Consider the following 27,694-nt stretch of genomic DNA (forward strand, 5'->3'; position numbering starts at 1 on the left):
GTTCAAACGGTTTTGATCATTTTTTTTATTTTTTTATTTGTCAGGATGGGCCAAGCGTTCGATTCGAACGATCCGACCGTTTGACCCAGTAGCTGGACCCCTGACCGGTTCGATCACCGGGTCGGTTTAAAAACCATGGTCCAAAGCATACACCGGATTGGACCAGGTTGAACCAATATCCAATCCATTGATAGAAGATAAGAATACTGGTGTCAATGGACCAGGTTTGGATTGGAACAAAGCTAGATTAAAACCAATTTGAACAGATTGGATGGTCCAGACTCCAGACATCAAATTGGACCAACCCAAAATGGTCCAAAATATTCATCAGATTGGATTAGACCTGGACCGGATCAGATTGGTCCAATTGACACCTCTAATTACAAGATCCTTCAGGTATCAAGACAGAGAAAATTTATTGGCCTACATATTACATTTATACTGTTGCAGAGCATGAATGGGTAAAAAACCACAATTCGTAATCAAGACATTGAATGCTGGGTTTCCACAAGGAAATAGTTGTAAGCAATTGCACTTCATGGCAGTCCTCTCGATTCATTGATAGTTTAATACGTAACTCTACATTTTGGGTTAATATGTAAACATGACACCAGAACATAAAAATGACCAAGGACTGTCATTGTAAAGAAATGAAAAGAAAAAGAAACAGAAAAATTAGCTGGACAAATTGATTTCTACTGAATGTCTCACGGTTGGAACATAACATCCTCAAATGTCTTAGAAATAACAAAAATGAAGAAAATGAACGAACCAATATGGTAAATCATAAGATGGGCTTTTTGCTGGAAGAAAGTCTGGACAAAGTGGACCAATATGCTTGCCTCTTACTAGTTTAACCCTTCAACTTTGACATTCATTGAGACACAGATAAAGATAAAGATCAAAACTTATACAGAAGTTGCAATCTGGAGGTTGGCCTAGTAACAACATAGCATCCATATTCTACAAGTGACCCTGCACTTCTTCCCAGCATACTCATACTTATCTGGGGTGAAGAACTTCCAAGTCGAACTGAAATGGTATCGGCCCACTGCAAAAGTGGTATTTTTATATAAAAAAGGATTTTCTTTAAAATAATTGTTGACATGCTATTTTGTTGGTTTATGTTATTCCCACTAAGTACAAGGAATTGAACAAGCCAGTCCATGCAACAATAGAGAGAGGGGGAGAGAGGGAGAGAACCTCATTTTATAAGAAATTAGGTTGTTCACATTATTCCCAAAAAACAGTACAAGAAATTTGGCATGCCAGTCAATGCAACAAATCGGGTGTTCTAAGCAATAACTATGATAATATTTTCATGTAATTTCAATACTAAGTTTAGCTACCGATTGTAACTTTCTTTCGAAATGTACAATACAGCACATCTAAGATGGATGCTAATTGTTGGCTCTAGTAAAAAGGGCAGAATGCCTAGAAGCTGGAGAAGGAAGATTACCAGGACATTTTGCCATGTCACCCCATTAACAATCCTTGTAACACAGTGATGGTAAAGAACAGGCAGATTAGGCAAACATCTTGATGGGTCTTTTTTGTCTAAATGGCTCCATTCCCATTTCCTTTGCACAATCTGAAACTGGAAAAGTTACAAAAGAGTTTCTTGAGACTCCTATATTGGTAAGTTTATTTGTTGGTAAAGTTACATCAATAATTTCAGAAAAATGAGGTGTTGAGAAAAATACTGTTTAGGCAAGAAAAGATAGGATAACAGGTGCATTCTTGTGAATCCAAGGATATATTCCCAAGATGATGGAAAGCTGACTAAGGTGGTCTTTTTCATATGCATATTAGACCATCAACTGCATTATTGAGTGATATGCAAGTTGAAGGTTAAGAGAGAGAGAGAGAGGTTGAAGAGAATGTCGATCAAAAATAGTGAGTGAATACATTAAGAGTTGTAACTTAACAGAAGATATGTTCCTTGGCAAAGTGAAATGGATAAACAAACTCACGTCATCATCATCCAGGCCTTACCCAACTATATGGGGGTTAGCTACATGAATCCTGTCTACCATTCCACTCTGTTTAAGGCCACATCCATTGTTAAACTATTAGTGCTTAAATAAGTTCTTACTACTTCAACCCATGTCCATTTTGGTCTACCCCTACTACTTCTAACCCTTTCAACTTGCAACAGATCACTACTTATGAGTACTAAGGTCTTATATGCACGTGACCAGGTCTTATATGCATGTGACCAAACCATCTTAGTCAACTTTCTCTTATCATTGCCTATTGAAGCTGCTCCTAGGTTCCTTTGAATGACTTCATTTCAAACCCTATTCTTTCTAGTTTCCTCACTCATCCATCTCAGCATACGCATTTCTGAACACATTTTTTGAATAGGTTTCTTGAATGTCCAACACTTTACTCCATACAGCATATCTGGTTTTACAATTGTTTTATAGAATTTTCCTTGTAATCTAAGCGGTATTGACCTATCACAAAATTCCAGATGCATCACTCTATTTTTCCTATCTTGCTTTAATTATATGGGCTACATTCTTCTCAATCTTTCCCTTGTTTTGAATTATCAAACCAAGGTACCAGAAAAGTCACATTACCTCTTTGCCTTCAACCCTAAGTATACCCTGATTTGCACTCCTACTAATATTAAATTTAAATATCATATATTCTATTTTGATACTACTTATTTTAAAACCTCGTTTCTAAGGTATGTGTCCATGAATTTAATTTTGCATCCAATCCTTCATTAGTTTCATCAATTAAAACAATGTCATCAGCAAACAACATGCATCGTGGGACTTTCTCCTGAATATGTTTATTCAATTCATCTATATCCACTTTTTTAATTATCATTTATTGGTAAAAACAAACTCACACAGCATTCATAAAAAAAAAAAAAAAAAAAAAAAAAAAAAAAAAAAAACAAATTCACACAGCCAACCCAAATGGGCAAATAATTAAGATAATGGTTTGTTGAGTTGAAGATACAGATCACTTCTGTTATTGTCATTTGTTGATACAATGATAATAATAACCAACTTATGATGTGCATCCTATGCCAAGCACATATAATTCTTCTTTATTGACAAAAGGAGAATTTTATTCAATTAAAAGAATCGGTTACAGAATTACAGCAAGTAGAAGGCAGACATTGCACCACAAAGTGTTACAATAAAGCCCAGAAAAGCTGCTGCCTATGAACTTTGGCTAATGAATCAGCTATCCCATTTGCAGTTCTCCTGATCCATGTGAATGAGGCATTGAGTTCCTTTGCTAGGCTTACTATCTCCCTTGGGGGATGTTTATAAATCCAGGGAGTGTTACCCCTTGAATTGGTCCATGATATCACTATTTTTTAGTCCCCTTCTGTCTCCAAGTTCTTAAGATCTGCTTGCTTGGAAGGTTTTAACCCCTTTAGCAAAGCTAATAGTTCAGCCTTTAAAGAATCACCTTCCCCTAAAGGTCTCGAATGTATAGACAATACTTTGCTTGAGGATCTCTGATCACACCACCAATGCCTGCCAGACCTGGGATTCCTACAGAGCTCCCATCAAAATTCAGCTTGACTTTGTTAAGACCTGGGGGCTTCCACTCCACCCTTCTTTCTTTCTTCTCAAAAGAGTGTGCCACTTCATTCCACACTCTTACTATATCAATAATTGAGAAACTTTGAAAGAGCTCAAGTGTTTTCACCTAGTGTGCAACTTTTATCTTTATAGCCTCAACTAGATCTTCTTTTGACCTATACTTCTCATTGAAAAGTCTTGCATTCCTTTCCTCCCATACAGTCCACATCACTGCTGCCCTAACTGATTTCCACATAACCCTTCCTCTTTTTGTTGACTACCTTAGAAAGTTTGGGTTGAAGAGGCTTACTGCATCCTAGGGAGTACTCCACCTGCAACCAAAGAGAGAACAAAAAGATTCCCAAACAAAGAGCACATAAGGGCAACGGATCAATAAATGGGGTAGGGATTCACCATCTATAGAGCAAAGAATGCACATATGAGGGGAGAGCATTTACTTGGCCTCCTTTTTTGAAGCATGTCAAAGGTGTTTACCTTCTCAAGAAAAACCTTCCAGCACAGAGCTTGATTTTTTTGTGGGATGGACTTGCTCCAAACCTCTTTCACTGGGAAATTCTTAACCCTAACAAGTGTTTGCACGAGAGTATTAAAAGAAGCATAGGTAAAGGTGCCATCAAATAAAGTATGCCAAACTCTAGTGTCCTCCAAAGATTGAACCAAGAGGGTTGACTTAAGTTTATCAAGCAAACAAACAAGGGACTCGCACTCATTATCCCTCGAGCCCCTTCTGAACCCAAACTCTAAAGTTAAGGGAAAAAAGAGTACCCTAGAACCAAACTCACATCAAACCTAATGAGATTAATAAAGATTGGATATACATCTTGTATTGCTTTCCACAGAGAGCTTGAGAAAGATGTGGGGGCTACCTTTGCATCCCAGCCATTGTTCCATCTGCCCGTGAGTTCTTTCTATCACCTTGTGCCAAAGCCTGTCTCTTTCCAATGGAAACCTCCAAAGCCACTTTCCTAACAAAGAAGTATTCCTGTGAACCAAGTTCCCCAATCCTAAACCTCCCTTTTCCATTGCTTTGATGACTTCTTCCCACTTTACTAGGTGATCGCTCTTTTCATCCCCAGGTTCCCAGAGAAAACCCCTCATAAGCTTTTCTAGTTGCCTTGCTACTCTAGCTGGAATTCTAAAGGTGGATAGGAAGTAAACTGGCAGGTCTGCTATAGTTCCTCTAATCAAGGTTATTTTCCCACCTATGGATAAATAATTCTTCCACAGTGCCAACTTCCTTGTAAACATCTCCACCATTTGCTTCCAAAATACTTCTGATCTTGGACTCCCTCCCAAAGGTGGCCCTATGTGCTCCAACAGCCATTGTTTAACCTCACACCCCAAAATCTCAGCTAGCTCTTTCAAACCTTCATCTTCCAAGTTAATCACTGCTATTCAAATTTTTCCCCAATTTATCTTCAACTTGAAAGTCGACTCGAAGGAACTAATGAGCTCATGCAGATGTCTTATACTCTCTTGATTACCTCCCTCGTAGAATAAAATGATGTCATCTGCAAACTACAAATGTGAGAGTGTCACCTCAAGTCTTCCTATCCTCCATCCTCTAAATAGGTTGCTCTGATCAGCCTCCACGATCATCCTACTTAGAACATCAGCAATTAAAGTGAAAAGGAAAGGAAAAAGAGGATACCCTTGTCTCAACCCTCTTTTCACTAGAAAGTAATCTCTAGCCACACCATTAATCATGATTAAGTATTGCACTAAACTTAGACATCCCTTCATCCACATCCTCCATCACTCCCCTAACCCAATTCTCCCCATAATTTATAGAAGAAAAGACCAGTCCACAAAGTCATAGGCCTTCTCTAAGTCCAACATGCACACCAAGCCCCTCCCTCTCCTCCTCTTCTCTGATACACTCATTTGCCACCAATGCCTAGTCTATAATTTGTCTCCCTTCAACAAAAGCACCTTGATGTTGTGAGATGACTAAAGGTAATATCTTTTCTGGTCTCCTAATTTTTCTATAATCTTTTTAAGGCTTCCCTTCCCACTAAGCTTATTGGTCTAAAATCCTTTGGACGTTTTGCCTCCTTGGGAATTAGGACAATGAAAGTTGAATTTATACCTTGAGAAGTTTCCCCTTCAAAATAGAACTCATTGAAAATTTCCAATAAATTTCTTTTGATAAGATCCCAACACTCCTAATAAAAGGCCAAGGAAAAACCAACCGATCCAAGGGCTTTAGACCTTTCCATTGAAAATACCGCCTCTTTGATTTCTTCTAGAGAAAACTCAACCTCTAAGGCTGCAGCCATAGCTCCAATCACTCTATTTCCACTAAACATCTGGGGAGAAAGGTCTCCTCTACCCTTGACTCTAGTAGATGCTCTTAAAGTGATCTACGAAAATCATAATGATCTCCTCCTCCCCAGTTATCTCATGGCCAATTTGATTCTTTCTTCTTCTCCTATTGGCTAAAGAATGAAAAAAATTGTATTGCCATCCCCTCCAAGAGCCACTTGCATCTAGATTTTTGCCTCCAAGAAATCTCTTCCTTCTTAAGGACCTCTTCTAACTCGCACTTTAACCTCCAACTTTCCTCTCTTTCCTCACTACTCATAGTTCGAAGAGCTTCTTTCTTATCTACCTCAATCAGTGAAATCGTTTTTTCTTTGGTCTCCTCCACTTTACCAAAAATATCCTTGTTCCACATCTTTATTTTTCGAGCCTCTACTTCTTATCTCTTGCCACCAACATTTAAATCATTCTACAAAGGTAGGATCTTCTAGCCACATGTTTTCAAACCTAAATGGCAAGGGGCCACCAATTGAAGTTTCTTGTGCTAGGCAAATAGGACAATGATCTAAAGTCACTCTGACCAAAGCTCGTAAAATTAAATCCTCCCATAACTTCCCAATCCACTAAAAAGAGGAATATGTCTAGGTTAGATCAAATCAGGAAGTTTTGAAAATTTGACCAAGTAAAGTCAGCTTATAACAATGGTATCTCTTTTAGTTCAAATAAATCCACATATTCATTGAATTTCGTCATACATGTGGTGATTCTCTAGCTTGGGTTGTTTGTCTCCATTGAAAACCAGATTATATTGAAATCACTACCCAAACACCATGGTCCCTCCCACAAGCCTCTAACTGCACTCAACTCTTCCCAAAAATGGATCCTCTCTTTATAGGAGTTTGGACCATAAACATTTGTTAATGACAAATCCTTATTGTCAATCAGCCTTCTAAATTTAATTGAGACCGGGAACTGCCCTACTAGCTCTTCCAAATCCACCAACTCTTTATTCTCCCAAATGGTGAGAATACCTCCAAAGGCTCCCCATGAAGGTACAAAAACCCAGCTTAAACCCTTACACCCCAGATACTCCTGATCCATCTCCTGTCTATCTCCTGAAGTTTTGTTTCTTGCAATAACACAGCATCTAGTTTTTCCTTCCTAAGGGCTTCTCTTATTAATCGTCTCTTCTTTGCACTCCCTAAAGCTCTCACATTCCAGCTTATAATCTTCATACCTACATCAACATTGAACCCACACTTTAGAGCCGTAACTAACAGCCTTCTCCTCTTCTACCCTTCCTTCTACTCTCTTCCCTATCATGGTCTATCTTACTAATTACCTTTTCCACTTTGCTCTTCTTCCTTTTCTTGCCTTTTTTTCTTCCTTGTATACACCATCACACCGAAGGACTTCTCTAATGTGACTCTTTTTCTTTTTCCTCTTAAGCAACTCCCTTAATTTCTCTGGTCTCTTTCTAACTTCCCTTTTCCCTCCTCAAAACTAGAGTAGGAACTCTCTCTTTCTTGTTTTCCTCTCTCTGTACCCAACTTCAGACTCTTTTACTCCTATCTCCCCCATTTCCTTCGATTCCAAATCACCTTCAAGTTCTGTGTCAAAGATATTTTCAATATCCGTTGGCTTCTAACTTGTACTTGGCTCTGCAAATACTACCTTCTCCTTTTCTTTTTGGCTCCAATAAAGTCAGATTCTCTGTACCCAACTCCAGAACTTTCTCTTTCACTCCTATCTCCCCCATTTCCTATGATTCCATTACACATTTACACCTCCAAGCTTTGTGGCAAAGAGATTTCAGCATCCACTGGCTTCTGAGTTATGGTTGGTTCTGCAAGCACAGGGAAGGACACAAACTACAGTATTAGCAATGGTTTTCGAGGGACCAAAAGGACCACCACAAACCGAAGAAAACACTAAGGGATAGAAAACTCCATGTTCATAACTTTCACAGGCCACACCCAATACAAACTCAGGATGGCCAATCCTGTGAATTGAAGGCTGTGCAGCTACATGGGGAAAGGGATATTGTGTTCCTATGCTCTACGTCAAGTTACAACCTAGGCCCTGAAAGATGTGATCTGCCCTCTATTTCAATGTAAGATTACCTAAATCCTCTCCCTTGGCCATCAGCAAAGTCACTTCGCAATCAGAAGAAGCCTCACCAGACCCATACTCCTTCAACAGGATCGTTTCGTTTGAAGAATCTTTAGCAAACAGTATTGTCGTGCTCAACTCATCATCCCCCAACCTCCTGCAGGCCTTACTCAAGTCTAGACTCCCAATACTCGACGGTTGGTCGATTTCTTCATCCCCTTCAAAAATGTCACTGTCTGCATCTAACTCCTCTTTATCTTCTTCTGTAATCGGCCTCCGGACTAGGGTAGTGGCCATCCGTCCAGCTGAACCCTGTGAGAACCCAACTGGTCTCTGAACTTTCTCCATCGCCGTTGTCGTCTTCGGTCGGGTGTGAGATTCAGTTGATGGAGACAATGATAGATCCAAATTCTCATCCCCAATCGACCCAAGAACAAGGCACGTGACTTTTTAAAGAGATGCACCTTAAAAAAAGAGCTCAAACCCAGCCCTCTTGTTGAACCAGGTCAGGTTAGCTCAACCCTTTCCTCAAGCCACCTTTCAACCTACCTGTGGTACAAAGTATGAATAGTTTCAGAAGCTGAAGCATCTTTTTGGGGTGGGTGGAGGAAGGAAGAAGAAGGTAGTGATGTGGAAGGCAGGAACACATGTAGCAGTGAAGAAATCCATAATAAGCACCACATGGAGGCTGGGTGATCAAAAATAGAGCTCGATTAATATCTTAAAAAGGAAGCCCAAATGTTGCTTGTGAAGAAGGGGGCCAGCAGGTCTCTGTTAAAAATGGGAAGGAAATTTCACTTACACAAAATCGGATGGATGAGAGAAAATACTTTACAGTAGAGTTAGTGTCAAGAAGGGCTCTCATGTCTAACAAGGTTTATGATGTGGGTCTTAAAATAGCGGAATTTTCAAATTCTAAATGCCAAGCACATATAATCAACTAAAAATATTTTGTCAAATCAAATAAATGTGTGAATAAAGGACATTGTAATTCCTAGCGGTTTCAATTTGACATAGAAAGGAGCATAATGAAAATAATAAAATTCAGCATTTAATTTTCACAATTCATCAGGATATTCATTTAAAGGAGTAGCCAGGAAGCAGCTTACCTAAATTTCAGAATTTGATCAAGATAATGAAAATAGTTACTCCGTTTCGTTATCTTGTTCATCCATCTCCTCAAGGATAACATACTTTGCAGCTGCGTTGGGAGTGAGCAACTTTGCTTCATCATTTTCACTCGTGTGGCTCTTGTGTAGCTTTTTGTATCTGAAAAATAGCAACATATAGAAACATATTAGATAAATTCAAATATCCTCTTAGTTAGCAGATGTCATAGAGAAATCATCCAGATGCAAGGTTAACCCATAACTCTTACATGTCCAAGTAATTATCAGCATGCCTGGGTTAGCCAACAGTACAGTCATGCTCCATTTAACTCTTTATATTATAGATTTTCAATGTACAACCATAGTTTGTTCTATCACTTAGAACACTTATATACTGGTTTACAACATACAGAGTTGTGTCAACTAAATCATTTCTTTTCTTCTTTTCGAAAGGTAAAGTATGATTTGTGTTGAGTAAATCTTCAGAATTCAAATTCTAGTGATTTCAGATCAACTGCTTTGAATGCCAGCAATAAGGGCATTTTTCCCCCTTTCTGTTTTCTGGAGGGGGCTGATAAGCATCAAAATTGGAAGAAGGAAAAAAGAAAAAAAAAGTGACCTAAGAATTAACTGGGTAATCCTATCATTTTTTTATCTGGTCCTTTTACACTGGTGAAATCTTCATGATAAGACTTCCATAATTTATATATATATATATATATCGGTTTGTTCAAAATTATGAAATAGTGTTTACAAGTTTCAAAATTTCCTGGATTCAATGGCACCTGGAGCTTCAAATGCCACTGGCCTATGCATCATTAGAAATGGAGTGTAAATTATTGCAATTTTGTTAATCAATTACAAGGTAAATTAACTTCCTCCATAGCACTTCAAAAGAACAAAGAAAGCATCATCCTAATGGAGAACAAAGCTGGAAAGGTATTACAAGAGATGACTTGAAAAAACTAAATAAGGATAATTATTCATGTGCTCAAAATTTAAGGATGGATATGGAATTAAACAGAAAGTAATACCCAAACAGGATTTATGTAGCCAACCCCATATAGTTGGTATAAGGCTTAGATGATGATGATCCTTTATCTTGATGCATGGTATGGAAACATGTAACCATGGGGATCCTTAATATCCAAGATGAAATCACTCATCCAATTGTCATGTTTCCTTGTTCAACTAGGATTTTTTTTTTTTGAGTATCCGGTAAACAGAATAAGTTCCATTGATTAAACAACTGAAAAACGCATGAATGATTGAGGTCACTTTTGATAACTACAAGGAAAAGGCTAACATCACAAGTTATATTTTCTAGAATTTTAGAAATCTGGATTAAGCCTTGACTTTGGTCAAAGGGTGACTCTTTTCACCATTGCATTTTAATTTACAGTTCCTAATATCACATTAGTACATACCATCAGAATCTGTTGGTTATATTAATTAAAAAAGTGAATAAGTAAAGAGAAAATAGTTAGATTATTTGATAAATTAAAAGGTAAACTGACTGCTTACTGATTCTGCCAAACAGAGCAGCCCAGCCAATTCCAGGGACCTAATTTTAGACATTATAGTATTTTACACTGTCGAATTAACTTCAAAATAGTATCAACAATAATCTAGGAGTCTATAACAACTTCCAAGATGAAGAGAAAATGTTTTTACTGGTTGAAAAATCAAAGCCATTAAGTAGTTACAACTTACTTGTACCAGTTGAATAAACTGACACCAAACATGATTATAAGCAGTCCAATCCCTTTCAACCAGGTAAATTGATCATGGAAGTAAAACACTGCCACCTGACATCCATTAATAGGAAAATTGAAAGATTCAGTTCCCATCAAAGTGATAGCGTCTTAGGTAGTTACAAACCCATCAAAAGGCATGAGTCTTCACCAAATCAATCCAGTCATTGAACAGAAAGCAGTAATTGATATAAGAAAATAAGTACCAAAATGATCAATCATCAATTCTCAAAAGTTCTAGAAGGCATTTAATTTTTTTATAGTAAAACTAAAATTTCTCTATGGCCACTGTTAACCATGGTTCTTTCACAGTCAGAGAGCATGACCAATTAGGCCTTCACTGTAACAATGAGAAAGATGAGAGTAAGGTGGAAACATTTCATATACAGAAGAGGCTGTTATGATGCTCCCTAAACTACCATGAGAGCACCTACTCATTGAAATCACAATTAAACTCATCCTCAGGCAAATATTGCAAAAGAGAAACATTTTTTAGGAACTACAATCAGAAATCTCATAATAGACTCAAAACCAATAAGAACAGCTGATTTAGGGGCATCAGACCATTGGATTCTAGGGAAAGGGTGAGTAGGGGGCTATCTGCTCCAGTTAAATGGGACAGTCAGAGAGCAGGACCAACTAATAACAAAAATGACCCCCATACACAACTGATAACAAAAGCCTTCCAAAGTATGAAAGAATTCATAGAATCAGAGAAAAGACTGGGAAAGGCCCAGCCCAAATCGTATGAGCAAAAATAGATCCAGTGGGAACCACCTGAGGAAAGTGTTGTCAAAATAAACTTTGATGCTTCTAAAGATGAGGAACAACTGTGCTTTCAGATGCATTGCTAGGGACTTCAAAGGGAGAATTAAAAAACTAAAGGCCGGGCCCACTGGGATTACATCAATAACAGTGGCTCAGATGAGAGTGTGCTTGGAAGCTCACAAATTGGAAGGTGAGATAGGAGCGAGAAGGGTGATTATGAAGGAGATTCAAAGATAACAATCAATGCCATCAGGGGAAATTCATCAACGACATGGAGATGCCAGCACATGGCAGATGAATGCAAGAAGATTGCAAGGGAGGACAGCTTTGAGATCGTGTACAACCACATTCACAGGAACCACGCTGTTGACTGTATGGCAAATGAGGGTCATAGAGGAGTTTTTACAGATAATGGTGATTTGTCGGGTAGCCTCAACTATATTGTAATGTTAGATGCTTTAGGGTACCCTTTTCAATCCAGGGGTGCACAGCTGAGGTCTAGATGTTTGTTTGAGCTGTAACCTAGCTTTGGAATTGGTTCTCTGTATTCTAGCTCTGATTTTGGAGCTCCTCTGTAATTTCTGTTTGCCTTAATAAATAACCTTACCTTTTTTCAAAAACAAGGGTCCCGTTTCCTCGTTGGGTTTAAGGTCATCACATCTCTATCAAAAAAATCCCTGAGGAAAGCAGAGTGACAAGGGATAGATTTCTGAAGCCCTCTCCTTGTGGTCCTTGTGGTTTCCATCTCAAAGAATTGGATCTAACACATCCACATAGGGCAGGGGTTTGCCTGAAGTTTTTCCCTTTGTGTAACACACACACAACACAGTAGTCGTAAGTTGATGATACAAACTCTTGCTTGTGTAAGAAAACTAATAGGATCTGGTAGAAAAACATATTATCTTGAATGGATGCACATGGTGCCTCTTGTTGACAACAAAACAGTGAACAGTATTATGTTATGGCAAAAAAGGCAGAGGCCATTCTTGTACTGAAACGGAAATTGAAGAGAATATAAGATGTATCTAAGAAACTGTTCTGAATCTTCTGATAGGAAAATGGGTGAACAATTTTCCAAAGTAAATATCGCCTTTTTAATACGCTCAGAAATGAAATTTCCCCACTGGTCCACAGGCATGCACCTGGCATAGAATGCATGCTCAAAATTGGTCAAATAACCATGTGACCAATAATTCACGTTCACATGGTTGGAGTAACACTTGACCTCAAAAACAAGCTGATCACCTAAACAGTGCCTTTACCTGCACTAAAATAATCATCTTTTGCTAATTTTCTGCTACCACTTATAACTGTGGCAGAACTTGCACACCTACCAAAAGGTCCAAAACTAATTCTCTTTTATCAACAGCTGGCACAAAAGATACTCTTATTACAACTCTCACTTCATGTTATTTTTAAATTACAAGTTCTTTTTCGAAAGTAATGCAAAAGGAAAAAGAAAAGAAGCATAAGATTCCTGGGAAAAACATATTGAGTTTTCTGTTGAGTTGATGAAACAGGCTGAAATAAAACTCAAAATCATCAGACATAGAAGCCTGAGAAACACCCACCAAACCATTCTTTCCACCCTCTCAGCTCTAACAATATAGCAACATGCCATTATTTTTTTTTTTTTATCAATAAACAACATGCCATTATGTTAACTGCACAAATTTGCAGTACTTCTGTTCCAACAAAACTAAATATAAACAAGGAGTTCTACAAGATTTGATTGATGTATAAGATATGTAATCATACAAAGAAAAGAATAGATGACAAGACCTTACCAGAATAGTAACAGCTTCCTTGACAACTCCTGCTATTGTTACAGTTACTGCACTTGTTGCTGACACAAGAACATATTCTGTTAAAACCTACAAAAGGAAGAAAAGAAAATCAATATATATTACGCCAAAAATTAACACAAAATAAGCTGTATCAATTATGAGACAACATTGTGAAAGAATTATATAAACGCATAATCACTTATCAAGAACTACAGTGTTTATTAATGGCTTGTCTGAAGTAGCATAATAACAGATATACATGTCAGATTTATCATTCCATTAGTAGAGAACAGTACAAAACCAAACTATTACCATGAAAAAAGCCAGGGTTCCACCAAGAAGCATTAGCAAGCTACTGTGTAGAACATGCCACGAACTATTAAAGTAATTGGTCCTTCTGAATTCTTGCCATGGGTCCATTATTAGAGAGAGAAAAGCAGTTACCACAGCCATTACTGGGGTCAGATAGCTCATCAAAGTAATGGGATCCTTTAAACCTGAAGCAATTCAAATAACATAATCCAGGAAAGTTTTCAGTAGTACAAAATAAAATAATCAACACCACCACTCATAGACATAATGACATAGATCACATCATTCACAAAATCTTTGAAAGAAGAAAGGAGAAATATGTTTAGGCAATACTATGTCTGGATAAAATTGATGAATCCATTAGACATGCATAAATTTCATGCACACAAACACAGGCATGAATATACTAATCATTTATTTAGATTTTAGAATTTGGTCTTAACCAAAATGGCATATTCAAGAAGTTTAGTGCTTACCATAGTTTTCTTTCTTCATGTTGATTTTGAGTCAGTAATGAAAAGAAACAAACCAAAATGTCAGGTAAGACAGCCAAAAAAAGCAAACTAATAAAAAGAAACAAGAAAAGAAATTTGAAATAACTTAATACCAGATCAAAAAATTAACCCTAGAATCTAGAAATCATTGGCATGTTTTTGGTAATAGAAACACGATAAGACATACCTGCAAAAGAATCTGTGTCATGGACCAGCGAAACCCAGACATAACAGCAGCCAGCATAACGAAAATAAAACCCCAAATCTCAAATTCTGTCTCTTTTGCAACTGGCAGAAGGATTCAGATCAGTCATGTAACATAATACAAAGAGTTGCAAGGATAAACTTGCAAATGAAGAAAAAGAAGTCATCATCTAGTTAAGGCATCCAATTACATAGAAATCGAGAGCTGCATTAATAGAAAATTGACTTTGCAGATCCTAGAGTGGGATAGTGATAGTTTTTTTGTGGGGTGAGGAGGGGGAGCAAAGAGATTCTTTTGTCTTCTTACATATCGTACACCTATTCCCTCGTGTACATATTTTCCTACATTTATATGTACCAATCACCTTTTTTCAACAGAGTCAGAAAGAGAGGAGGAGAGGGGGAGGACAGAACAGAAAATAAACCCCACAAAGCCAGCCACAACCCATTACATAAAGCTTCAGGGCAAATAACAACAACAACAAAACATTCTACAAGACATAGAAACAAAAAGAAAAACCATAGCCAATGCCACCACCAAGGCATCAAAAGTCAACCAAACCAAAAGAACCCACCCTTCACTACAACCAAAGAAAGGCCCTTGCCCACACCTACATAGCAAAACATCCTAAATAATGTTATTTGAATAGTTTTTTGTATTATTATTTATTATTATGTCAGAAAAAATTTTTCTAATGGACTAAAAAAGGGCATGAAAGGAGACAAGGGGATTCCCTTTTCCCACACGACGGAGGTGACCTAGAGTGATACTTGACCATGTGAACAAGTGGTGAGGTCAAAAAACACATAGACCTCTTTGATTGCACCAGCTCAGGAGCCACATGAAAAAGCCTCTCCTGGCATGAAGCTCAGCTTGTTTGGTCAAATCAGGCAGCATGGCCTCTTAATTCTACCAACAAATTTAAATAGAATTAATAAAAACATGGTACAGGGAAACAAGAAAAGAAGAGCAGAGAGATAAAGAGGTACCTGTTAATAAAATTCCAACAGAGATGATTAATATGATACCTAGAAGTTTAATGCTCGGGGTCTCCAACCTTCCAAATGAAATTGCAATATTATAAAGCATGAAGCTAAACAAAACTCTCACATAAATGACAGAAACATCGACCAAACTCAAGGTTATGCTAGTATCTAAATAGTCAGATTGAAACCATTTTATTTGTCCTTAAAAAAGAAAGAGTTTTCACAACATAAAGCTCATTAGGGTAGATATTTATTATCTTCATAGGATGGAGACATAAAATCATCTACAACTTCAAGATAATAAATACCATCAAGATAATCCTTCCAATTTGTAGAGAGACAAGGCCAAATGGGCCCTAGCCCATTAATGTCTTATTTATTAGTTCTTTCTTGTTATTTGTTCTTAATGGGCCTTTAACTCTTGTTTATGTTTTCTAAGCATGCTGATAATGTGGGCGTGCCCACTTAAGGGCAGACTAGTAAATTATGTAACTAGATTAGTGTGGGGAAAAGAGGAGATTATCAAACTCCTTCTTTCTCCTTTCTTTCTTTTTATTGGTCTGAATTACGTCTTGGTACCAAAGCAAGCCTTCCTTCGGTTTTACCCTTTTTTCTTTTCTTTTCCCATACACTTTTTTTCTAATCGAAAAGTGTATGGAGAGATAAATTGCTGATTATTCAAAGAACTTGTTTGCCTAGTTGGTAGAGGGTTTGGAGAGTCAGAATTTGGCTATAGATCGCCAAGAAAGTAGGACTGCAGGTTTTTTACCCAAAACCCTAACCAACTAGAGAGTTTCAAGTTACAGGATAAAGAGACTATTTGGGTGCGGCGCTCAAGACTTGGCTTAGAGGGTTCCTTTTTATCTCCAAAAGTGGGTTGTTGTAGTTGGAAGTGGTTTGGATAGCTCTGGTTTGAGGGACTACATCTTCTCTCTTTCTCCCTGAAGGCCAGGTATAGTGAAACCCTAGTTTTGGGGGTTTTTTTTTGGAAAAAAGTAAAGTAATTTTATTCAATGAGAAAGAAAATTACAACACGACTCAGGCCAACTAGATCTTCCTGGTCCCAAAACATAATACAAGAATGAACATCCATGATTTAGTACAAAGAAGGAGAGAAACATTCTGACTTTTAAACTCCTCATTCACCGACACCCAGGAGCAAATCTTCCCCACCACTTTCTGCACAATCTCATCTGGACTTTTTGATTGATTATAGAAAATTCTATTGTTTCTTTCCATCCAAATGGACCAAAGAACAGCCTGCGGAATAGTATTCCAAACAAGCCTGCCTTTCTTGCTAAGACCCTCCAATCTCCAACTCATAAACAGCTCCTTCACAGACTTAGGCATAGCCCAACACACCACTAATTTCTTGAAGAAATGTCCCTAGATTGAAGAGGAAATCGAACAGTGAATGCACAAATGATCTATAGATTCAGCACCCATGCCGCATAAAACACAGGAGGGATCAGGAATCTGAACACCCCTTCTCTCCAAGTTGACCCTAGTTAAACATTTATTCAAAACCATCGTCCAAACCAGGAAGTTAACCTTGGAGGGACAGGTGGGGTTCCAAATCTGCTCATTTGGGAAGCTCTCCTTACCTAAGTTCCACATCTTAAGGAAAAAGGGATTTAACTGTGAAGTTGCCATCTGCATTCCACTTCCAAGTCCATTCATCTTCCATACTCGTGTCAATTCTCTGATTTTGAATCTGCCCCAATAGACCTACATACTCCACTTCCCAGTCTAGCAAATTCCTCCTACATAGGGGAGTCCAAGTAACGAAGCCCCCAGAGGTACTAATGTTATCAGCAACTGAAGAATCTTGATTCACTGCAATTTGGAACATCCGGGAAAAAGCGTCAGCCAAGGGACCTTCCTCACACCAAGAATCCTTCCAAAACTTAATTCTATCCCCTTTTCCAACTTTAAACTTGACCCCATTCATGAAAAGAGTACTGACCTCATTTAGGTCAGTACTCTAGACTGACCTCAGTTGGGTCTATAAAGGTTGAAATCATTTTTTTTATTTTCATTTGATTGATGGAGCAATCTGGAAGTGAGATGAAACAGGTCCCGATGTCGGGGGTTGGTCTCGTAGATTCCATTCTGACGGAGGTGACTACAATTTAACTCGACGGAACAAATTACTTAGCTTGGGCACAATCTATAAAAATCCATGTCTGTAATAGAGGTAAACTAGGGTTTCTCACAGGTAGTAAGGTGAAATCGGAAGAGAACGATCCTACATATGAGAAATGGATGCAGGATAACTACATAGTTATTGGGTGGTTAGAAAATTCTATGCAACCCCACATAAGTCAACACTATCTTTGGATGACTTCAACCAAGGAGATTTGAGATAGTGTTACAAAAACATAATCTCAGAAATTGAATGTTGCAAGGGCCTACAAACTGAAGAATGATGTGAAAATTTTGAAACAGGGGAAGAGTGTAGCTATCTACTACTCAATGTTGAAGTCACTAAGGCAGGAGATTGATGTTATGGAAGCATTTGTATGGGAAAGCACCAAAGATGCAAAAACTTTCAGGAAATTTGTGGAAAGAAACAAGGTGTTTGAATTCCTTACAGGACTAAACCCTGAATTTGATATTACGAGGCAGAATATTCTGGCCAAGGATGAAGTAACACTTGCTCAGGCATACTCTATGGTGAGCAGTGAAGAGAGCAAGAGACAGGTACAGCTACAGGCTCCACCACCTTCAGAACATTTTGCACATGCTGGAATAAAACCAAAGGGGGGTAAATGAGAAGAAAGAGGTGATACGTGAATATTGCAAGAAACTGAAACATACTAAGGATACTTGTTGGAAACTTCACCCAGATCTTCTTCTAGAGAGGTTTCGAAGCAACAACAATTCTAAAAAAGGTGGTCAGTCTAAAAAGCCCAAGAATGCAAATGTTGCTATGGCATCTGAACATGAAGAAAAGTCTATTGTGGAGCAGTTGGCAGCAGTGAAGGCAGAGTTTGAGAGATATGACAGGTTGATTAATCACTTGGAGACTACTGTTGCAGCTTCCTCCTCAAACAACCACTCTTCATCCGGTTTTGCCCATTCAGATATTCGTACTTCTACAAATCATGTTACAACCTCAGGTAATAGTAGAATTCCTTGGATTACAAATTCTGGTGCATCAGACCATATGACTAGCATACCTAACCTTTTTTGTTTATACTAACTCCTCTCCAATAAAGAGAACATTTCTCTTGTCGATGGGTCTCTTGCTCCCATCTCTAGCAAGGGGAATATTAGAGCCTCTGACTCCCTTGTATTATCCTCTGTCCTTCATGTTCCTAAACTTAGCACTAACCTTTTATCTGTTAGTAGTTTAACAAAATCAAAGAATTACAGTATAACCTTCTGCCTACTTATTGTGTTTTTCAGGACCTGAAATCTCAGAGGACGATTGGAAGTGGCCATGAGGCAAATGGGTTATATTTGTTGGATGTCTCTTATCAAAGTCCCAGATCACCTAATGAAGTAGCCTTGGAGTCTATTTTATTAGAGTCAGTTGATAGAGTCATGATATATCATTTGAGATTTGGTCATTTATCTTTTTCAGCTTTGAGTCATTTGTTTATAGAAATGTTTAAGGGAATATCCCTAACGAGTCTTCATCGTGAGTCATGTGAACTTGCAAAACATTGCAGACAATCTTTTTTAGTGAGTAATAAAAGATCAATTTCTCCTTTCCATATTGTGCACTCTAATGTGTGGGGGCCATATCATTTACCTGCTATGGGGGGTTACAAATATTTCATCCTTTTTATTGATGATTTCTCTCATTACACATGGATTTACCTTATGAAATCCCGGGATGAAGTGTCAAATATTGTACAAAAATTTCATTAACTTTTTCTTACCCAGTTTAACACTCGGATCAAAATATTCCTATCTGATAATGCAAAGGAATATTTTGAGAAAAGCCTTTCCTCCTACTTTGATACCTTTGGAGTTACTCATCAGAGTTCTTGTTCCTACACTCCACAACAAAATGGACTAGCAGAAAGGAAAAACCAACACGTGATTAAGGTTGCAAGGAGCCTCCTTTTAGATTCCCATGTTCCTGTTAAGTTTTGGGTGGATGTTGTCGTTACAGCTACATACTTCATAAACTGGACGCCTTCCCAAGTTTTGGGGTTTAAAACTCCTTTTAGTCTCTTATTTCCAAAAGATGATCTCTTCTCTCTTCCTCTCCGAGTGGTTGGGTGCAATTGCTATGTTCATGTTCATAGTCATCAAAGACATAAGTTTGAGCCTAAAGCACACGAGTGTGTCTTCTTGGGATATACCACCACACAAAAAGGGTATTGTTGTTTTGATCTGGTTCGTGGCACTTGCTTTGTTTCCAGAGATGTCACATTTGCAGAGTTTGTTCCTTTCATTGGTACTTCTCCTGAGGGGGAGCATTCAGAGGAGTTGTTTGCGTTGTCACCATCTGTCCCTCTTTCAATTCCCATTGAATCTTCTATTTTGCCTCCACCAATCGAGTCCTCTATTAGCTCTTCTTCTCATGTTCCTGCTCCCCCTCCTCTTCCTACAATCCTACTCATCCTCCCACATTTTCTTCCCATCCTATTATCCAAAGGTGGTACCAAAGACAAAGACTCAGAGACATGCAAATTGTTTCCACACCTTCAAATGAGCCTCTTGCACCTCCCATTACTACTGAGGTAATAGGTCAACCCTCTTCTACCACTTCGGATACCTCCCCTGACCTTGATCTCCCTATTGCTCTTTGTAAAGACAAACGGAAATGTACAACTCATTGCATTTCCAAACACATGTCCTACAGCCACCTTCTTTCCCCTTCCTACTATTCCTTCCTTGCCTCTGTTTCCACACATGTGACTCCCATATCTGTTCCAGAAGCCTTGTCCACACCAGAACAGAGGGATGCTATGGTCGAGGTTCAAAGTGTTGCCAAGGACCGAGTTTTACTTATTTTCAGAGGGGTCAGTTTAAGGCCCAGCTACCCTCTGAACCAATGGCTGACCTAATACAACCCCTGGAGGGGCGTATCGGGAAGCCATTAGCATAATACGTATCGGCCAATACGGGCCGATACATATCGATACTTTGAACCTTAGCTATGATGACTAAATCAAATGATTTGCTCAAGAACAATACTTGGGAAATTGTAGATTTGCCCGAGGGAAAGGAATCGGTTGGTTGTAAGTGGGTGTTCACTATTAAGTATCATTCAAATGGTACTATTGAGAGATTTAATGCCTGTTTGGTAGCTAAAGGATAGACTCAGATGTATGGTATTAACTACCCGGAAACTTTTGCCCCAATGACCAAAATGACTTCAATTCGAGTTTTGCTATCTTTATCTGCTACTTTTGATTGGCCACTTCATCAGTTTGATGTAAAAAATGTTTTCTTGAATGGGGACCTACATGAAGAGATCTATATGTCTTTACCTCCAAGGGTGTATGGGAAGGAGATGCAAGGGAAGGTCTGTAAATTGAAAAAGTCCCTTTATGGCCATGATCAATCTCCTAGAGCCTGGTTTGATAGATTTCGGGCTGCTCTTATTACTTTTGGGTACACACGGACTCAATCGGATCATACCTTGTTTGTTAAGAGGAGAGATTCCTTAGTGACCCTTCTTATTGTCTATGTTGATGATATTGTCGTTATTGGTAATGATACTCAAGAAGTTGATCATCTCAAAAGTTTTCTTAACACTGAGTTTGAAATTAAAGACTTGGGAGAACTCAAATATTTCTTAGGAATTGAAGTTGCCAGATCTAAGGATAGTATCTTCACTTCTCAACGGAAGTATGTTCTTGATCTTCTTGTAGAGACTGGCAAAATGGGTTCTCAACTAGCCTCCACTCCTATAGACCTAAATCATAAGTTGTCAACTACTGATGGTGAACTATTGACTAATAGGGGACTGGTTTTTTTTATAAATGACTAATAGGGGACTGTTCTAGAGATTAGTTGGGAAATTATTATACTTATGCATGACTCGACTAGATATTTCCTATGCAATTAGTGTAATTAGTCAATTCATGCATTCTCCCAAAGATACACATTTAGCAGTAGCTGAAAGAGTTTTGTGCTATCTAAAAGGGACTCCAAGGAAAGGTATCTTGTTTGCTAAGCATGGACACATGAAGCTGGAAGCATACACTAATGTTGACTGGGCTAGATGTATTGATGATAGGTGGTCCACTTCAGGTTACTATGTTATGGCAGCAGGGAACATTGTATCATGGAGAGTAAGAAGCAGTCTGTAGTGGCTAGATCCTCAATTGAAGCAGAATACAGGGCAATGGCACATGGAGTTTCAGAACTTTTGTGGTTGATATCACTTTTAGAAGAACTGGGTATAGACTACGAGAAGCCAATGATGTTATATTGTGACAACTAGGCCGCCATCAACATTGCACATAATCCTGTTCAACATGATAGAACTAAGCACATAGAAGTTGACAGGCACTTTATACGAGAGAGAGTTGCTTCAGGAGAAACTTGTCTACCATTTGTTGCTTCTGAAGAACAATCGGTTGATGTTTTGACAAAAGGTGTTCCTAAAGGAAAGCTGGTTCACTATATAAGCAAGCTAAGCATGATTGATATCTATGCTCAGCTTGACTGGGAGTGTAGAGAGACTGGGTCGAATGGGCCCTAGCCCATTAGTGTCTTATTTATAAGTTATTTCTTGTTACTTGTTCTTAATGGGCTTTTAATTCTTGTTTATGTTTTCTAAGCATGTTGATGATGTGGATGCTAACTTAAGGGCAGACTTGTAAATTATGTAACTTAAGTAAGATTAATAAAAGATTAATGTGGGGAAAAGAGGGGATTATCGAACTCCCCCTTTCTCCTTTCTTCTCCATCCTTCTTCTTCTCTACTTCTTTTGCTATAATCTGAATCATTCTTCCTTTTTTATTGGTCTGAATTACATTTCAATTAATCATTAGGAGTAAACCACCTACGTAAGTACAGGAGTGGAAGGGCTCCTTGGTATAGCAACAAGTCAATACCCATATAGTTTTTTTGCCAAGGGCCATAGCTGTTTCTTTGTTTATTATCTACATATAATTGTATAACCCTGGTGTACACACCCTTCTATAATTACTAATATATTGATGCTACCTTTAAAAGGGTTATCACACAAATATGGCTTAGAAGTGAAGAGACATGAAAACATGATGAGAAAAGATGATTATTGAAACTTTTAAGTTTTAAACAGGCAAATGGAGCCTGTTAAGAGTTACTTCTGCTCAAAAAAAAAAGAAGAAAAATAAAACCTTTAACAGGCAAAGGAGCTAAGAGGCACAGGTTCTAGCGTGTGGCAAGGAATTCTGAAGTACTCCATGCCATTCCAACAGAATATTACATTTGAAGTGGGAAAAAATAGACCAGATGAGGTTTTGGGAAGACAAATGGTGTTGCAGTCCATTGTTTAGCAATACTTCTGCCCTCTATCAAACTGAATTGGGAAAAAAAAGAGCTATAAGTAGCAAAGGGTGTTGTCTGGGCCCTCATCTAAGGCATAAATGCATAATGCTAGACCATCTGCAGCAGCATAAACCTTTTATTGAGAGGTTATATAAGGGAGTCAACACCCTAATGGCCTGTTTTTGGTCAAGTCCTTTTGTGTTGCCTTGCTAGGGGTGGAAGCAATTTCTTTTCCCCTTGGCATTGATTCTGTTCTTGTTGTCTCAAATCCTAAACAAGGTGTGTTTTTCATGTCCATGCCTCCATGGCATATCTAAACAAGACTCTTGCAATTGATCGGCTTATCTCAAGGGGATGAGATGTGAGTATTGAATGTATTCTTGGTGAGTTACGAGAATTGATACCACATATTCTCATTCATTGCAGCCTCTCCATAAAAGGTACAGTCCCAGTTCATTATACTTTTTTGAAGGCAATTGATCATACCAACAAAACCTAGAACACTTTATTAATACCAGGCAAGTGAAAGCTTTCAGTAAAGAAGGTAAGAATTTGTGGAATATGAATCTATTTGCAGTCAAATTGATCTATATAGAGGGAGAGGAAGAACAGATTTTTTGAAGAAAAGAGATTTGAGGTGTTCTGTTATCAGAAAGACAGGACTTGGGAGTTTTTCTTTTTTTTTTTTTTTTGGCATAAATCCTACCTAACCTTGTAAATTTGACCTCCGATTTTCATGGTGGTGCATCTTTGATTCTCAACAGAGGGTTTTACATGTAAATAAATGTTTGTATCTTATTGAACTGTTAGGGGGAGGGGAATTTTATTCTAAAAAAGGAAAATCCACTCAAGCATATGAGAAAAAAGTAGCAAATCAAAATCAGGTTAGTTAAGCCATACAATTTACAAGTAAGATCCTTGCCTGTGGATGGATTTCGTTAAGATTACAAGTATAATTGTCTGCCTCTGTTATCCTGCTATTGGTGGATAACAAAGCCATAATAGAATAACCATGAACTTTTAATAGACATTATTTATATAGCAAACTTCAAATTATAGTGGCAATGGATAAAAATGTCAATTAACAAAAACATGAGAAAGTTACCTGAATGCAAAAGCAAATAAAAGGAGAAATATTGGAGACGCAGATTTACACTGCCAAAAAGGGAAAAAAAAGAAAGAATTGATAACTTATAACCTATAAATCGAAAGGATAATGACAATAATTAGAACAGAGTTCCATTGTGTATTAACAAATGGGGATGATAGAGTAGAGGGAGAAGTTACACCCAGAATGACAACAAACCATACATGCATACATACATACAAACCATATTAAAACAAAGCCCTCCGACTAGAAAGCTTCTCCCTTAGACAAGTGGCATCTTATTTTTTTCAAAAAGAGCACCTAAAGAGCGATTTTTCCCACTCTCAAACAAAAGCTTCCTCCATCAAACATGTCAAACATGTGTATACCCACTCAAATGGTAGTTACCTCCACTCTCAAAAAAGTTAGTAGTAATTACCTCCACTAAGAAGATAAAAAAACAAAAACTATGTAGGATCCTTAAAATGAGTTATTATTTAGATATAAAACTTGATTTAATCTCTTAAATTAAATAACAAGTCTATACATAAAAAATCAAATAAAATAATAACCTAAATTTACAACATAAAACATGGGTGTCAAACAAAATTTATTAGAATGCATTAAATAAAAAAAAAATCAGAATATGGCCCCGTACTTAGTAAGGGTGATCATTCTCTAGTTTCATAATATAAAGTCAAGGATAAGCAAACCAACCATGGTAGCAAATGTGACAGAGATGAAAACAAGGGAAGCATTGCTCAAGTTTACATCCAATGCAGTTCCAAGAGCCGTAGGTACAACTGTGAAAGGCAAAGTCCATCTGTAGCATTAGTTTTTAGAGAAGTTAATAAAGTAAGGGACAGACCCTTCCTGACCAAATGGTATAAACAAAAATGGAAATATAATGATCAACATGGAATTATAGGAGCATCAAAATTGAGCTCAGAAACTATGATACGGTAAGTAGATATATAAAAAATAGCATTCAATTTCAAATGCGGAAAATGAAATATGAGGTCAAAGGCTACATATTTATATATATATGAAAAAACTGCAACATCATACTCTCTATAACTGAATCTCTAGGACATCCTTTGTTGTATACACGTTGGAAACACATTCCAATGCAGAAAGGAAATAGTTAGCTGTCTGCACTGAGATAACTGATCAACCAATAATATCTACATTGGGATTGTGGGCTTCCTGCTCCATCTAGACCAAACAAAATTTTGCATTTTGAGATGTCCAAAAGTTGATGGTTTTGCTGTAAGGTGTCAATTATTTTTTTTTACCAACTCCATGATTTGCAATTTGCTTAAATCAAATTGTAGCTTAGATGAAGTATTAATAGGAGTGGTTCTTGAGTTCAATCAAAATTCAGCAATCTTAATTATTGAATCCAAAGTAAGCCACTTTCATTCAATTCTGAAGCTATTACATCAAGTGAATGGCTGTCTTCAGGTTCTCCCAAAAGCATTACAAGGTAAAAGAAATGTATTAACCAACAATGGAAACCAAGAAAAGAACAGCATTACAGATTAAGTAGAAACCAAGTGTGCATCTTCTTACCCATTTTACTTTGTCTCATTAATACAATATCTACTTTTGTGTCAGTATAAATTAAGTGAAGACGAATAAAGTAAAGAGAAGGGCATGATGATGATGATGTGACTACCTCTGATAAAGTAATCCCTCCATGACATTTTTACACTGGGTTGAAACCTTTGAGCCCAAAAACATGTAATGGCCCTTGAGAAGACAGCTTGCATCGCGAAGTGAATCGTGTTCATTAACAAGGGAGCGGGGAACTTTCCTAAATGATCTCCTAATAGTGTTTTGTTATACCTATCCAAACAAACCACAACACATGATCAATTACTAACAGAGGAAGAAACACTACTAAAAAGGGCCATAATTCAATGTTGGTCCCAGTTATCCAGAGTGTTGGGCGAGGTAAACGGGATACAAACCTAACCTATAAAATTTTTTGCACAAAGTGGCGCTCTCAAATTCAAATCCGTATTCTCATGTTTGTCAGCCTGAGCTTTTCCATTGCACCAAGCAACAGACCCAGGAAAAAGAAAACAAGAAAAAACATAATTGAGCTAAAAAAAAGTAGATGAGTATTTTGATAGAGGTTAACGCTTACAATGTCAAGCATGTGCTGAAAGTATACCAAACCAATATAAAAAACAGTGTCTTAAGAACAATAGCCACAGAAAAAGAGCTCTGAGTATTCAGTTCAGTTTCACGTCGTCCTTCTGAAGAGGATCTATCAACATTAATATCCAACAGGTGTGCTTGGCTTTCAGACCTATTCTCAATATCAAAAGATACGTATTTTGCTCCATGTTCATCTCCCTCAACATGAATGGGTACAGTACCCATGACATTACCCCCATCCAAGTGCATTCTTCTCTGCTGAAAGCTACTAAACTTTTGTGTATCAACATCTAAAGATCCATTTTGTAACCCATCTTCTTGAAGCAATGGCAACTCAAAATCAGATTCTTCTAAGCTTACATCAGCATTTTTTGATTGATAATCTGCAAGGACAATCCCATCTTCGTCGCACCAGCGTGAGAAAGAAGGCTCCCTGCGGAGGACCGGTCCATGGCTTCCACTTTGAATGTCATTAACTCGAGTGTTTTCACTCTTTTCTATTTCTAAGGTGGTTTCCAACATCTCCTTCCTTTTTCTAAGTTAGAACCATCTTTACTCAACCCCCCTGGCCTATCCAAAGGCCAGAAACCACGGCAGTCCCCTCAAGTCACACAAAAGTTCAACCAACTGTGTCAAAATAAAACTGAAACCTCCCAAATTTTGTTGTTTCTTTGCTTTACCAGAAGATAGGAAATATTAGCAATGCACCATGACCAAAATCCTCAAAATGACAGAATCCTGCACCCCCAATTCAACAAATCAGAAGCCAAAACGGTTCAACTTCAGAAATAAAGCCAAATCCGTAGTAAGAAGAAAAAGAAAACAGCTCCAAAAACCTTCAATGTTCTCGTTAGCTTACCCAACCCGATCCTGAAAGAAAAGGCAAATGGATATCAACTTTTCTAATTAAAATTTCAAAAAAGCAACAGTTAAAACTCTTCAACTGCAAGCTCGAAAAGAACGTTGTATAGATATCTCGTTCTTGAAGCGTGCGAAATCTTGTTAACAGTTGAACAATGCTGAAATGGAGCTCGAGAGCTTAAGATCTGATCTGGTTCCTAGATTCTTTGGAGAGTCGGTGGCTCGTGAGTTGTTCGTTGGTTTTTCGCAGTGAAGAATTTGACAGGATACAGTGGAACGCTACCAAAGGTCATCGTTACGGATGCAGCCGCTAACCTTTCTAGTTGAAGACTTGAGGTAAACTTTTAAAGACCGTCGATTAGTTCATTTTTACCGTATTTTTCTACCCCAGAAAAAAATAAAGAAAAGGTTCATTTTTACCTTTTATCTAATGATGTAATTGCCCTTGTTTAATTCTCGTTTTAAACTGCCACTAACCCTTCCCTTTGTTTTGTTATTGAATCATCGCCTTTCGCCCAATAGGGGCCGTATTTTCATTTTATTCTTCATGTGTGGCTGCGATAGACGTGGGCAGGAGATCCGGACTCGTCATGCTAGTGTTTGATACATGTGGGCAGTAGCGAAGTTAAGAATTTTTTGGGGGGGTTTGGGAGAGGGGCAGGTTAAACAAGAAAATGAGATGAAGAGTAGAAGAGATAGGGTTTTGAGAAAAATGGCCATGTATTATAAATCTTTTTAAAGAAAAATAAATAATTATTTTTTAATTTTG

At 37.8% G+C, this 27,694-nt stretch overlaps 1 protein-coding gene across 9 annotated transcripts; it reads right to left on the reverse strand.

Annotated features, from left to right (window-relative positions):
• Positions 1 to 675: 675 nt before the first annotated feature.
• On the reverse strand, positions 676 to 27,245 carry LOC148867192 (putative sugar phosphate/phosphate translocator At1g06470). Of its 9 annotated transcripts, XM_088978202.1 has the most exons (14): positions 27,027 to 27,241; positions 26,901 to 26,934; positions 26,051 to 26,802; positions 25,577 to 25,746; positions 24,616 to 24,701; positions 23,917 to 23,966; positions 15,368 to 15,435; positions 14,361 to 14,461; positions 14,156 to 14,168; positions 13,680 to 13,864; positions 13,368 to 13,454; positions 10,772 to 10,866; positions 9,059 to 9,218; positions 676 to 1,051 (listed from the first exon to the last, which is right to left on the reverse strand). In XM_088978202.1, exons 3-13 carry the CDS (start codon positions 26,584 to 26,586, stop codon positions 9,095 to 9,097), a joined length of 1,515 nt encoding a protein of 504 aa, XP_088834328.1. In that variant the 5' UTR covers positions 26,587 to 26,802; positions 26,901 to 26,934; positions 27,027 to 27,241; the 3' UTR covers positions 676 to 1,051; positions 9,059 to 9,094. The 9 variants fall into 9 exon arrangements, 7 of the variants coding, with proteins under 7 accessions (XP_088834328.1, XP_088834325.1, XP_088834324.1 ...); XR_016109926.1 differs by adding an exon at positions 1,460 to 1,597 and having other exon boundaries at positions 26,051 to 27,242; XM_088978199.1 differs by having other exon boundaries at positions 26,924 to 27,245.
• Positions 27,246 to 27,694: the final 449 nt, after the last annotated feature.

The sequence above is a fragment of the Nelumbo lutea genome, chromosome 3 (assembly GCF_056320005.1).
Source record: "Nelumbo lutea isolate HS-2025 chromosome 3, American lotus-T2T, whole genome shotgun sequence".
NCBI classification, from domain to species: domain Eukaryota; kingdom Viridiplantae; phylum Streptophyta; class Magnoliopsida; order Proteales; family Nelumbonaceae; genus Nelumbo; species Nelumbo lutea.